General features: G+C 49.7%; 1 protein-coding gene across 1 annotated transcript in view; it reads left to right on the top strand.

The window, feature by feature from the left end:
- The first annotated feature begins 382 nt into the window (after nucleotides 1-382).
- The window catches only part of LOC145417131 (uncharacterized), a 192,435-nt gene continuing 179,363 nt past the window's right edge, over nucleotides 383-13,454 (top strand). Inside the window, exons 1-2 of the mRNA XM_080285910.1 lie at nucleotides 383-4,763; nucleotides 4,971-6,458. Of these exons, the coding sequence (XP_080142036.1) occupies nucleotides 383-4,763; nucleotides 4,971-6,458 (5,869 nt within the window). The remainder of the gene's footprint in view (nucleotides 4,764-4,970; nucleotides 6,459-13,454) is intronic.

The raw sequence follows: 13,454 nt of genomic DNA, 5'->3' as shown, positions 1-13,454 counted from the left end.
ACCAGGACAAGACGTGGTGGTGTAAGAGAGCTGGTATATCGCGGGGAAGGTGTTAAAACATGCGAGTATAACAGAGGTGGTATATCGCAGCGAAAGGATTAATGTATATATACCAGGAGGAGACATGGTGTTATAACAGAACTGGTATATCACAGGGACAGGGTTATGTTCGCCTGGTGTAACGATGGATGCGACTAGGGAGTATACCTGGAGTGGAACAGGGCAGGTGGAGCCAGGTAACTACTCCACAAGGGCTGTGCTGGTGGTGGGAGGGAGTGGAGTTGGCAGTGGAGGAGGTGGAGGGGGTGCTAATGGCAGGGGAAGGCAGACACAGAGAGGGGTATATAGGGCTTTATCAGGCGTCACGTTTCAAGATCTGGATATGTATATGAGACAGGCCTCCTCTTGCCACGACCCCACACCTGAGGAAGATGAAGGCTTGGACTCCCTAGAAAGCCGTGCCCTCACCCTCACTCCCTCTCCGGATCCCAGAACAATGCCCGTGGAACAAACGATGCATGCTGAGGGAGGGTATTTCAGCTTGGAACGATGCCTGAGTGATGAGGAAGCTGGGCATCTCCACGACTCCCTTGAGAATCTGGCACATATGCATCTCCCCCGGCCCTCCACACACCCATACCCACCTACCTACCCTCCTCCCCACTACTCCTACCCTCAGCAGCACAAACTCCCCCACCAAGGCTACGTACCCTTGCAAACCTACGTCAATCCGGCGTATCAGCACCAACCCTCCTACGACTCAGCTCAGCAACGCCACGATTACCCTCCTGATCACGCTTATTCCACTGGCTCTAACTACCTCCCTGATAGTACTAGATATTCAGCTGACTGTGATTACCCTCCTAGTGTCTATAACCAGAGAGAGAATTACATGCCAGTTGAGAGCTCCCCCAGTCGACCTGTGTACTGCGATCAGGCTAGTGATATGTACCATCCTAGGGTCCCCTATCCCCCCAGAGCCACATATCAGCCCAAGCAGGAGCTATACCCCCGATACCAGCCCCCCAGGAGTAAGAACTGCCCCCCACAGGAGTCCCCAGGGAAGGAGAGTGGGGCTGAACGTAAAACCAGCGTCCTTAGTGCGGACTCACTGGAAGACCTGCCTCTCAGCCCAACCTCACCTTTGTCCCCCCAACCCCCGCCAGAGGGACGTAAGAGCGGTGGATATAAGGACTCTCTAGAGGATGTTAGGCCGCGGTTGGTGAGTGAGCTGAGGGAGTTCTTTGAGCGACAGAAATCATCAACGAGCAGCAGCAGTACTAGCAGCGGCAGCAGCCCTGAATCCGAAAGTCTGGCTGGGAACAAGACAGAGGGGGAGGAGGCCCAGGTTACGCTAAAGCAGAGCAAGAACGTGACGCCGGAACAAGGAACACAGGACACAAAATACGATGCCAAGTCCTCAGAAGGCACAGACGTCACAGAGGAGGCCAGCTCAAGCAAGGAAAGCACCACGACATCGGATCAGGAATCATCTGAGGACCCCACCAAAGGCCTGTATGAGAGTGAAAGCGATGCCCCGCCCAACGCCAAGCCACGCGTGGGAGACGTGGGCTTCCTCAGAGCAACGCAGGACACGCCACAGACCCTCCTGGCGTCAACTAAGCTCGTCCAGGCCACGCTTAAGCCAGCTGCCAAAGCCACCACCTTCTTTATCAGCCTCGGTAGCAAGTTCAAAGTCCCTGATTTTGAAGGAAGGAAGAAGGAGGCGAAGGACAGCGGGTCGAAAGCAAGGAAGGATGCTAGAAAGGCCTCGACTAGCTCGTCAGGTGAAAGTGCTGAGGGACAAGGCACACCACATACCACAGAAGAGGATTTGCCGTCCAGTGCAGAGTCCATCGACCCGGCAGACTACCAGGAGTCACGCTTGATCCTCCGCCACTTTGTCACGAACTGGGCCAAAGAATCGCCTCAGGACAATGATTCTGACATAGACGAGTTCTTCTTAGTGTTGGATTCTACCGGGGGGAAAGGCAACTTCAGCTTCCCATCAGGCAGCTCATCCATGATTTCCTCAGTCGCTAGTTCCCTCTCAGACCACAGATCTGATACTGTTCACTCCACTGACCAGGACTCTTTCGACGAGGGCAACTTGGCGGATATTGGTGAACCAGATACCACCTCCAGCTCCGGCCTGAGTCCAGTTCTCGAGTCCACTACTGACGAGAGTGCCCCTGATACTCCGGAAATCCTAGACCCTCCAGACGACAAAGACGGCTTCCTGGACCCTTCCTCTCACAGCGTCGTCAAGCCTTTTTTAGGATTAGGTAAGGGCAGTTCTTGCACGTCTCAAGCAGGTTCTGTCCTTGGTAAACAAAAGACGTACAGAAGCGGCCTTGATCGCCTTCTCCCCGTGCCAGAGGAGCTGAGTGTGAGTGGCCAGCGTGTTGAGACCTTCACTGGCACCGAGTTTAGTGACAGTGATGATGAGTGCCAACAGAGAAGACGCCGTGGCACTGACAGGTTAGGTGCCGTGATAGATAAATTCACAGGCCCTAGCTCAGGTCCCTTGATAGGTGAATTCACAGCCCCTAGGTCTGATGTGCTAGGTGGGTTAATAAGTCCTAGCTCTGGTCCCCTTTTAGATGAGTTCACAAGGCATCTTCTGCCAACAGCTGGTGACAACACAGCGTACCATCCGTCCAGTGACAACAGTGAGTCTTGTGAAACTCTGCAGGGGACGGAAGATGGAGAGAGCACGGCAGAGGGGTCGCGGGACACTCTCTGCTCGCATGACGTGTCCGAGAGGAAAGTGGCCTCGGAAATGGCCAAGGTCACCGAGACTGCCGTGACTGGAGACCGCCCTGGGGGAGAGGCAGGGGGTGTGACCACAGAACTGACCGGCCAATCACACCCTTCACGCTCCACAGCGGCCGGTTGCGTCAATTCACATGATATTCAGGGAAATGAGGTCAGCTACGGCAGTCAGGTGAGTGGCGGCGGTGAAGCAAGTGCCACACCTGCTGACCCGCGCCTCTCAGCCCTCACCGCCGCCGCCTTTGCTGCGTCCACTTTCGATTTCACCGCTGATGCCCATCCCACCCCTGACCTTGAAGCTCTGGCAACTCTCATCGCGGATCGTATCATGAATGGCACTGTGGCGTCGAGCAGTGCCGGCCCTGGTGCCACGGGAGTTAACAGTGCCACCCCGTCCTCTCTCAGTGACTGTGAGCGTGGTGTTGGTTTAGCTGCCAGCAGTGACGTGTGCGGGCCAGTCCCACACACTTGTACTATTAATCCACAGCCTGATAAATGCCAACTCAGTGAAGGCGAAAGTGAAGCACCGATCGCCTCAGTTAGCAGTGAAATCAGTGAAGTGCATGACTGTTATTCACCTCATACATGCCCACAGTCCATCAGAGGCAACGAATTTCACTGCAATAAAATGGAAAGTGACAGTGTATTGAAAATGGAGATGGAACCTGGAGAAATGAGTGACACAAAGGACCTGAAAGAATTATGTGCTGGTGATGACAACAATACCTCTAGCACGGATGGAGTAAAGTGTGCTAGTTACTCCTCCAAGATTAGTGACACTCCAACAAGACACAAGTTGCAGCGCCAGTTTTCCCTAACGTCTGACTTGGGTGATGAAATACTTACTGACGAGGTGCCTTACAGGAGCGACACGAGTGCAGGAAGAAACCAGGAGGCCCTAAGGGGAGGACCTGACCCCGATACTCCCCTACCAGACCCACGCCGTCCTATGCTGTCCAAGAAAGACTCGAGAGGATCCACGAGAGAATCCTTTGACAGTCGGAGAATGTCCCTAAGTTCCTCCATCACTGAAGCTGACGAGGACGTGACTGACTTCTGTATGAGTGACGTGAATGACAGGCGAATGTCCGGTTCCTCAGGGATATCATCACTATCAGAGTACAGTGGGAGGAAGTTCTCATACTCGTCCTCCATCTCTGACGACTGGGAGTGGTTCCCTGGGAGAAAAAGGAGTCTGAGGGGGCAGTGGGCGAGCGGGGACTCTGGCGAAAGGTTTGATTTTCGTAAGATGTCGAGTGTTAGCGCAGACTCCACGCAAAGTTCAGGGATCTACTCAATGGAATCTGGTGGTATAGACACACGAAAGTTTTCAGTGAGCTCTGGCGTGTCCTGCCTCTCAAAGATACACGAGGAGGGTAGAATAGTCCCTGATGATGACCTGGGGAGGCTTGAGTGTTTTGAAGACGAGGAGCAGACAGACGCCCCCATGTCCCCAGGGAAGGACACCTGCCATAACGTCACCCTCGATGGTAAACGCCTCGTCCTCCCTCCCCCAGTGTGGCCTCGAAGGGATGGGGAAAAGCCTGAGAGTGACGAGGGTAAAGTGGGGCCGAGGAGCTGGGACTCGAGTCTTGAGGATGAGATGCCCGAGTTTATAGTGAAAAGAGCGGAGATCCTCAAGAACTCCCAGACCCTTCCCCGCACTGAACCGAAGCTCGACTTGCCTCTCATCTGTCCATCCACTTGCCCACTGAGACGTAGAGATGGAGACGAGGACGAGGACTGCGGACACCACTGCCACACTCACCCCTTCCCCGCTGATGTCAGAGCCAAGCGTAAGTCTCTTAGTTACGTGCCAAGACTCCTGAAGCCAAAATCAAAATCAGACACCAGAAGAAGATTAACCCTCCACACCTTCGAGAACATAGCTGAGGAGTGGAGAAACCAACAGGCAGCACTGACGCGGGAGGACCGACCCTTGGCAGAATCTGTGTCTGATCTGAGCAAGGAAATGACAGGGGCTCTAAGCAAGGAAATGACAGGGGAACTAAGCAAGGAAATGAGAGGGGATCTAAGCAAGGAAATGACAGGGGATCTAAGCAAGGAAATGACAGGGGATCTAAGCAAGGAAATGTCAGGGGATCTAAGCAAGGAAATGACAGGGGATCTAAGCAAGGAAATGACAGGGGATCGAAGCAAGGAAATGACAGGGGATCTAGGCAAGGAAATGACAGGGGATCTAAGCAGAGAGATGGAATTCAGGCAAAACCTCGTTCGGGATCTGGAAAAACTAGAGGCTGAGATTGACGCAGAGGTGTTGGCACTCGGGTCAGAATCACAGAGCAGGGACGAAAGTGACGCGTCTCTGGTGGTGGTGTTTGACAGTAACGAGTCAGTAGCATCGGCAGGAAGCTTCTCTCGCGCTGATTCAAGAGTCTCAGAACGCCAGGACACGTCAGTAGAGTCGGAACTAGGCGTAGCGAAAGTCACAGGTGAGGGTTCGTGTCCTGGCGATGTATCCACTCTGAAGGATGAAGGACCCCAGGAGCATCAGGCGGGAGAAACAGAGGCAGATCAGAAGGGCAGGAGAAGTGTGGAGACTCCCCGAGGCTCAGGCACCTTTACCCCTCTCTCAGACTCGAAATCCTTACCAAACCTACTGGAGGAGGAGGAAGAAAAGCCCTCTAAAGCAGCGCCGAAGAGGAAGACAGGCATTGCTAGGAGGAAAAGCGGGAAGACAGCCAAGAGCATGGAGGCCCTATTGAACGTCGAGATAGTGCCTTGTAGTACGTACGAATTCAGTGAAGTTGCGTTCCCTGAGGTGGTCGGTCGTGAGGAATTAGAGGAACAGGAGGTGATGGAAAATTTCTCTGACGAGGATATGGTGTCTGAGGGTGACTTCGAGGCCTTTTCCGACACTGACCACGAGCACGACACCGACATGGAAAACCTCAATCTGGAACTGTTCGAGCCCCAGTCCAAAGGCAGGAAGCTGGATGGGAAGGTGATCTCAACCAGGCAGAAGAGGCTGAAGAAGCTGAGGAGGAAATTCAGCTTCAGCTCCACGGAGAAGCAGTCTAAGGATATCAGAGAGACCTTCAGCACCTCTCTCAAGCGGTTCAGGAATGCCAGGCAGAAAATTGGAAAGCTCATGCACAAGACGCTGAGGAACGAGGTGGCCCCTGGACTTTCCTCTGGCGAGTCTGTGGAGGGGTCGCCGCGCCCCAGGCCATCCCCGCTTCGCCAGGCAGGGGGAGGCGTGTATCTCAAACTTCCTCGCCAACGCACAGACTCACCTTCCTCCAAGAACTCAGAGGGGCAGGCGTCTTTATCCATGGACTGTGGTGAATCGAGGGCTTCTGACGAGGGCGCTGCTGCAGGTGGCGGTGTCTCTCGTAAAACATCCAGGTCCTCAGATGACTTCCCCCCCAGCGTGAGCGATGCGCGGCCCTCAGACGGTCAGGAATCGGTCTATTCGTGGTCCGACGCTGACAGTGATTTTGAGTATATCGCCGTGACACCTAAAACTGCGCTGGTGCGGGAGGAAGTGAGGGAAACAGAGGAAGTGAAGGAACCAGCGAAGGAAGTGACGGAAGCGGTGAAGGAAGTGACGGAAGCAACTGGCTCCCACCCCACGGAGGGAGCTGGGGCCTCTGCTTCCCCCCAGGACCTCCCCAGGGCCTCCTCCTCTCTCCGCCAGAGTCTTGAAACACACCTGCAAGGTAAGGGAAGCATGTTTTAATTTAGTTTCACTCTAGGGCCAGGCTTGTCTTAAAATGTTTCGGGGTATGTTTGTTTTGAGAGAGAGAGAGAGTAAATATAGTTGGATAGATATTGACAGGCCAGGTAGTAACAGGGGTCCCAGTCTGACTATAATGTACACACACACACACACACACACACACATTCTCTCCTTAACACCCAGTACAAGACAGATCAGTGCTAGTACTATTTCTTGCTAGTCACTCTGTTGCTACACACATCACTACCACGCTCCTACCTCATCACCTAATTGCCTCAGCGTACGTCTGTCGAGAGCAGTTCTATCTATCTGTCTGTCTCTGTATTTATCTGTCTATCTGTCTGTCTGTCTGTCTATCTATCTGTCTGTCTATCTGTCTGTCTATTTATGTATGTTGGGAAAAATCTGAAAGGTGTGTGCTAGGAGTATGAACTCTCATATTTAACTCTCTCTCTCTCTCTCTCTCTCTCTCTCTCTCTCTCTCTCTCTCTCACACACACACACACACACACACACACACACACACACACACACACACACACACACACACACACACACACACACACACACACACACACACACACACACACAAAACACTATTACACATCAGTCTCACACATACAGACTTACACGGCTCGCTCTCTCTCTCTCTCTCTCTCTCTCTCTCTCTAAGTTATTTTCCAGCCCCCTCTTCTATCACCCTACCTCTTCCATCACTCTTCCCTATAAACACGCTTTCCCATACTCTCATATCGCTCCATAAGACCGAATGTGATCACGCTGCCCTTCCCCTGGATCTTCTCACTCTATCTACCATCCACTCACTCTATAAGAAAAATAAAGTTTCCTCAAAATATCAGTCATTTCAGTGCATCTTTGAGTTATATATATATATTTTTTCATATAAATACCATTGCTTGTACTTTCCAATCGACATGTATTAGGTGCGATTAGGCTGCCCTCCCCCCTTTAACTCACTCTGTCTCTAGCATCCAATCGCCTCTAGAGATAGTGAATCCCCTTATCTCACTCTCTCTAGCTTCCAATCACCTTTAGAGATAGTGGTAAAAGAGAGTTAAAGAAAGATATATGTGTGTGATTTTGAAGGTGCGTTGAGTTTTAGTGTGTAGTTATAATTTTCTCCATAGTGCCAGGTGTAATTAGGCTCCCCCCCCCTCCTGATCTCACTCTGTCTAGCGTGCAGTCACTCTGAAAGATAATGGTAAAAATAAAGATAGTGGTAAAGATAGTGATAAAGATAGTGGTAAAGATAGTGATAAAGATAGTGGTAAAGATAGTGATAAAGATAGTGGTAAAGATAGTGATAGAGATAGTAGTAAAGATAAAGATAATGGTAAAGATAGTGATAGAGATAGTAGTAAAAAGATAATGGTAAAGATAGTGGTAAAGATAGTGAGAAAGATAGTGGTTTCTGGCCTAGCTCTGAGACGACAAAGGTCAGATGTGAGAGAGAGAGAGAGAGAGCACAGGTGTGATGAGTGATTTCCTACACACCTGAGCGTGCCATGTGTGTTTTGGTGGCGTGCACGTGAGATGTGTATGTGTGTGTGTGTGTGTGTGTGTACTGAGGAAGAGGTGTACGTATGAGTGGGTTAATAGAGGTGGTGTGTGTGTGTGTGTGTGTGTGTGTGTACCGGTATGTATGTATGTATTCTGTCTGTCTGTCTGTCTATATTTATGTATGTATGAGTGTATGTATATATTGAGGTGTGTGTGTGTGTGTGTGTGTGTGTGTGTGTGTGTGTGTGTGTGTGTGTGTGTGTGTGTGTGTGTGTGTGTACCGTTATATATGTACGTCTTCTATCTGTCTGTCAGTATGTATGTATAAGTGTATGTATGAGTATATGTATGCATGAGTGTATGAACATACTTCTCAGTGCCACCACGTGAAGACCTCTCTCTTGAGTACAAATGGAGGTTAATAAAATCTATATTAAATGAACTAAAAAAAAAAAAGCCGTCTATAGTCAAAAATAAGATGGAAAAAGGTCACCAGAATTTTTGGGGTTTTTTGTGCTTTCGTTTTCAAAAATATACAAAAAAAAAAAAACAAAAAAAAAACGTAAGGAAATTGAAGACATATGTGCAAACGGTCAAAGGTTAGGTATAATGGACAGGTGAACGGGACAGGTGTGTGTGTGTGTGTGTGTGTGTGTGTGTGTGTGTGTGTGTGTGTGTGTGTGTGTGTGTGTGGAATTGAATGTGTGACAGTCATTACCAGGCAAGTGTGTGTGTGTGTGTGTGTGTGTGTGGAATTGAATGTGTGACAGTCATTACCAGGCAAGTGTGTGTGTGTGTGTGTGTGTGTGTGTGTGTGTGTGTGTGTGTGTGTGAGAGAGAGGGGGAGGGGTAGAGCAAGAGGTACCACAACACACACTCTCTCTCTACTAGCTAACCTTGCTTTCACCGTATGAGTAACCTGGGCTGCTTTTTCTGATCTCCACCCCTCCCTCTCTCCCTCCCCCTCCCTCCCCCCCCCGTACACCCCACCACACCACACAGCCTCACCTACACCCCAGCACCTACACCTACCTACAAGGGGCCAGAGATAAAGGAGGTGTAGTGTAGATGCCACAAAACAGAGTAGCATGGGTGTAAGACAGGGGGATGGCCAGGTGTATGGGTTAGGCTTTTCGGGTGGGTGGGTGGAGAGAGAGAGGTGCGTGTATGTATGTATGTATGTGTGTGTGTGTGTGTGTGTGTGAGAGAGAGAGAGAGAGAGAGAGAGAGAGAGAGAGTCGTTTGCTCCGGTCATAATCCTAACCGGAAGTTACGCCATGACCCAGCGACATTGACCTGGCGGAAGTGTAAATGAACTTTTGATCATACGCGATATACCAGCTGGCCCTCCTATACGCCTTTCACCCAGACTTGGTGTAAAATGAACGCCAAGGGGAGAAATCTCGTAGACTTAGCAGGCTCACTGTACCCCTTTCACGTTAACCCGGCCCAGATGTGTGTGTGTATGTGTGTGTGTGTGTGTGTGTGTGTGTGTGTGTGTGTGATAGAGAGAGAGAGAGAGAGAGAGATGAGACCCTACCTTTATCATTCATTTTCTGTGTCTGGTAATGGTGGTGATGCTAGGGGTATAGGTAATGATGATGATGATGATGGTGACGATGATGATGATGGTGGTGGTGGCGGTAGTACAGATGATGATGATGATGATGATGATGGCGATAATGATGGTGATGCTAGGGGTACAGATGATGATGATAGTGATGATGATGGTGGTGGTGGTGGTGATGATGGTGATGATAAATGATAATGATGGTGGTGGTGGTGTTGCTGGTGGCAGTACGGATGATGATGATGATGATGGTGATAACGATAATGATGGTGATGCTAGGGGTACAGATGGTGATGATAATGATGATGATGATGGTGGTGGTGGTGATGATGATGATGGTGATGGTAAATGATAATGATGGTGGTGGTGGTGATAATGATGGTGACGATGGTGGCGGTGGTGGTGGTGGTGATAGTGGTGGTGACTCACACGGGTCACCACTTTCTCTTACGAGGTCTGTGTGAGTGAGGGAGCTGGGGAGTTTTTGTGGTTGTGAGGGGGATGGGGGGGAGGGACGAGGGGGAAGGAAGGTGGGATAGGGAGGTGGATAGGTGGAAATGGGTGGAAGGATAGGTGGGTGGAGAGAGTGTGTAGGGTTAGGTGAAGGATAGATGGGATGGGTGGGAGTGGGTGGAAGGATAGGGTGGTGGATGGGAGCCAGTGGGTGGATGGATAGGTGGGTGGAGAGAATGTGGAGGGTTAGGTGGATGGATAGGTGACAAAGGAGGGAGGAAGGTGGCAGGTAGGTGGATTGGGTGGCAGGATAGGTGGGTGGAGAGACGTAGTGGAGGTTAGGTGGAAGGATAGATGGGATGGGTGGGAGTGGGTGGAAGGATAGGTAGGTGTAACAAGCGGAAAGATAGAAGAGAGAGAGAAAGAGAGAGAGAGAGGGTCAAGATAATATTTTTGCGATGTGAGTCAGGGGTCAAGAGAGAGAGAGAGAGAGAGAGAGAGAGAGAGAGTACTAGTAAGACATCACACTCATCTTGATTAGTGTGACCCCGTTTTCTATTCATCCTTGACTCCATTTTCTACAAAGGGGCACGCAAGCAGAATATTCCACCACTTAATCTCTCTCTCTCTCTCTCTCTCTCTCTCTCTCTCTCTCTCTCTCTCTCATAAGCAGAATATTCCACGCGTTAATCATGCATATCTGTCTCTCTCTCTCTCTCTCTCTCTCTCTCTCTCTCTCTCTCTCTCTCTCTCTCTCTCTCTCTCTCTCTCTCTCTCTCTCTCGTTTCACCTGTTTCTCCATTCTTCTGTGCTAATTTCTTCTCTCTCTCAAATACCTTTCCATACCATCCCTTCATATCATCCTCGGCCTTCTCCTCCTCCTCTCCCCCCTCCACTTCACTCACACTCTCCCAGTCAGTCTCCCAGTCTCCATCCTCTCCCAGTCAGTCTCTTATCCTCCATTGTCTCCCAGTTAGTCTTTCATTCTCCATCCTCTTCCAGTTAGTCTCTCGTTCTCCATCCTCTCCCAGTTAGTCTCTTATCCTCCATTCTCTCCCAGTTAGTCTCTCATTCTCCATCATCTCCCAGTCAGTCTCTCATTCGCCATCTTCTCCCAGTCAGTCTCATTCTCCATCCTCTCTCAGTTAGTCTTTCATCTTCCATCCTCTCCAAGTTAGTCTCTCACTCTCCATCATCACCAACACCACAGCGCTCCTTCACTCTGGTCCGGTGTAATATCCAAAACAAATCGCTTAGGAAAGGGTGTTAGGAAATATATGAAGCCAGTGGGAGTAGGAGTAACTGTTTTCGTGAAGCCTGGATAAGGGAAAACTGGAATGTGTTACGTCCCTTCACGTGAGTAACGTGTAATACCCAAAATAAATCGCTAAGGAAGGGGTGTTACGAATTATTCCAAGCCATAGTTTTGCCCTTGAAGACTGGGTAAGGGAAAACTGGAATATGTTACGTCCCATCACTCTAGTAACGTGTAATTTCCAAAATAAATCGCTATGGAAGGGGTGTTACGAATTATTCCAAGCCACAGTTTTGCCCTTGAAGACTGGGTAAAGGAAACTTGACGTGTGTTAAGTCCCTTCACTCTAGTAACATGAAATATCCAAAATAAATCGCTATGGAAGGGGTGTTACGAATTATTCCAAGCCACGGTTTTGCCCTTGAAGACTGGGTAAGGGAAAGTTGGCGTGTGTTGAGTCTCGTAGCGTATGTCATTATTTGATTTAGTTGACAGACCAAGAACTGGGATTTTAGACCTAGCTGGAGGGAAGGAAGGAGAAAGGAAGAGAGGATGGAGGAAGGGAGGAAAAAGAAGGAAGGCAGGAAGGAGGGTCGGACGGAAGGAAGGAGAGAAGGATGGAAGGAGGAGTACAAAGGAGGGCAAAGGAAAGCAAACAGCAACAGACCTTATGGTCCTTTCGAGGCTGTTTGTTACAGAGTAGACTATGACTACAAGATCTAACACTACATGCTGAAGGATAAGGATGGTAAAGGAGGAAGGAAGGACAGAAGGAAGGAAGCAAGCAAGGTGAAAATGGAGGAAGGAAGCAGGGAAGGTATGAAGGAAGGAGGGAGGATAGGGAGGAAGGAAGATTAGAAGGAAGGAGGGAGGGAAGGAAAGAAGGAGGGGGGAAGAAAGGAAGGACGGAAGCAAGGAGGATAGGAAGGAAGGAAGAAAAGAAAGAAGGAGGGAGGGAAGGAAGAAAGAAGGAGGAAAGGAAGGAAGGACTCGTAGTCTGTCATCGTTGAATCAAGTGACCCATGACGCAAGGTTTATAAAGACGCTGGGAGACCTTGATGCTGAAATCTTAGGCCTAGCTAAAAGGAAGGAGGGAAGGAAGGAAGGAGGGAGGGAGGGAGGGAGGGAAAGAAGGAGGGAAGGAAGGAAGGAAGCCAAGGAGGAAAGGGAGAAAGGGAGGCAGGAAGAAAGGATGAGATTAAAAAGGAAGAAGGGACGGACGGAAGGAAGGAAAGAAGGAAGGACAGATCGAAGGAAGGAAGTAAGCCAAGGAGGAAAGGAAGGAAGGAGGAAGGGAGGGAAAAAAGGAGGGAGGAAGGATAGAAGGGAGGAAGGAAGGAAGGAGGGGATTAAGGATAGAAGGGAAGGAAGGAAGGGTGGACGGAAGGAAGGAAGGATAGAAGGAAGGAAGGAAAGGAAGGAAAGAGAGGAAGGAACAAACACGTATAAATAAATAAAGGAATAAGCAAATAGATAACTAAACAGAAACTTTAGCAAGAACAATTCGCAGCTGAAAAGGTGTTACGACATCAAAGCCACGTAAAATCAAGGGACCCTGACTCACCTTGGATTTCACCTCCACTTTTTCCACTTCCTCATATCAATTTTATAGGCCTACCCATGTCCAGTCTCTCTCTCTCTCTCTCTCTCTCTCTCTCTCTCTCTCTCTCTCTCTCTCTCTCTCTCTCTCTCTGTATCTTTCAAGTATCTTTATCTTTCAGTGGCATATGTATTAAAATCAATCTTCTTTTTATCTCAGCATTGATAATCACATGTCACCTTTTTGGCACTAATACCCACCGTCCATATTGAATACATCCCTGTTTTATTTAAGACTGGCTTGATGGTGTTACTGATTTTTATGTCCTATTTAAGACACACATTGAGGTGGTTTGGCCATCTGGAGAGGATGCACAGGGAGAGACTGACGAGGAGAGTGTATGTGAGTGAGGTGAAGGGGGAGAGAGGGAGGGGGAGGCCAAAGATGAGATGGAGGGATGGAGTGGAGAGGTATATGAGAGAGGCGGGTGTGAGTTGGGAACAGGATAATGAAATGGCGAGGGACAGGGAGACGTGGAGGCGATTTGTTTGTGGCCACCCCGTATGGGATTAAGGCGTCTGGCAATAGATAGATAGATAGATAATAATTAGGTTGACTTTTGTTATATATTGCACAC

The sequence above is a fragment of the Coenobita brevimanus genome, chromosome 109 (genome assembly GCF_032717465.1).
Source record: "Coenobita brevimanus isolate Jiangsu-jjx chromosome 109, ASM3271746v2, whole genome shotgun sequence".
Lineage (NCBI taxonomy): Eukaryota > Metazoa > Arthropoda > Malacostraca > Decapoda > Coenobitidae > Coenobita > Coenobita brevimanus.
This window is presented reverse-complemented; position numbering and strand designations above follow the sequence as displayed.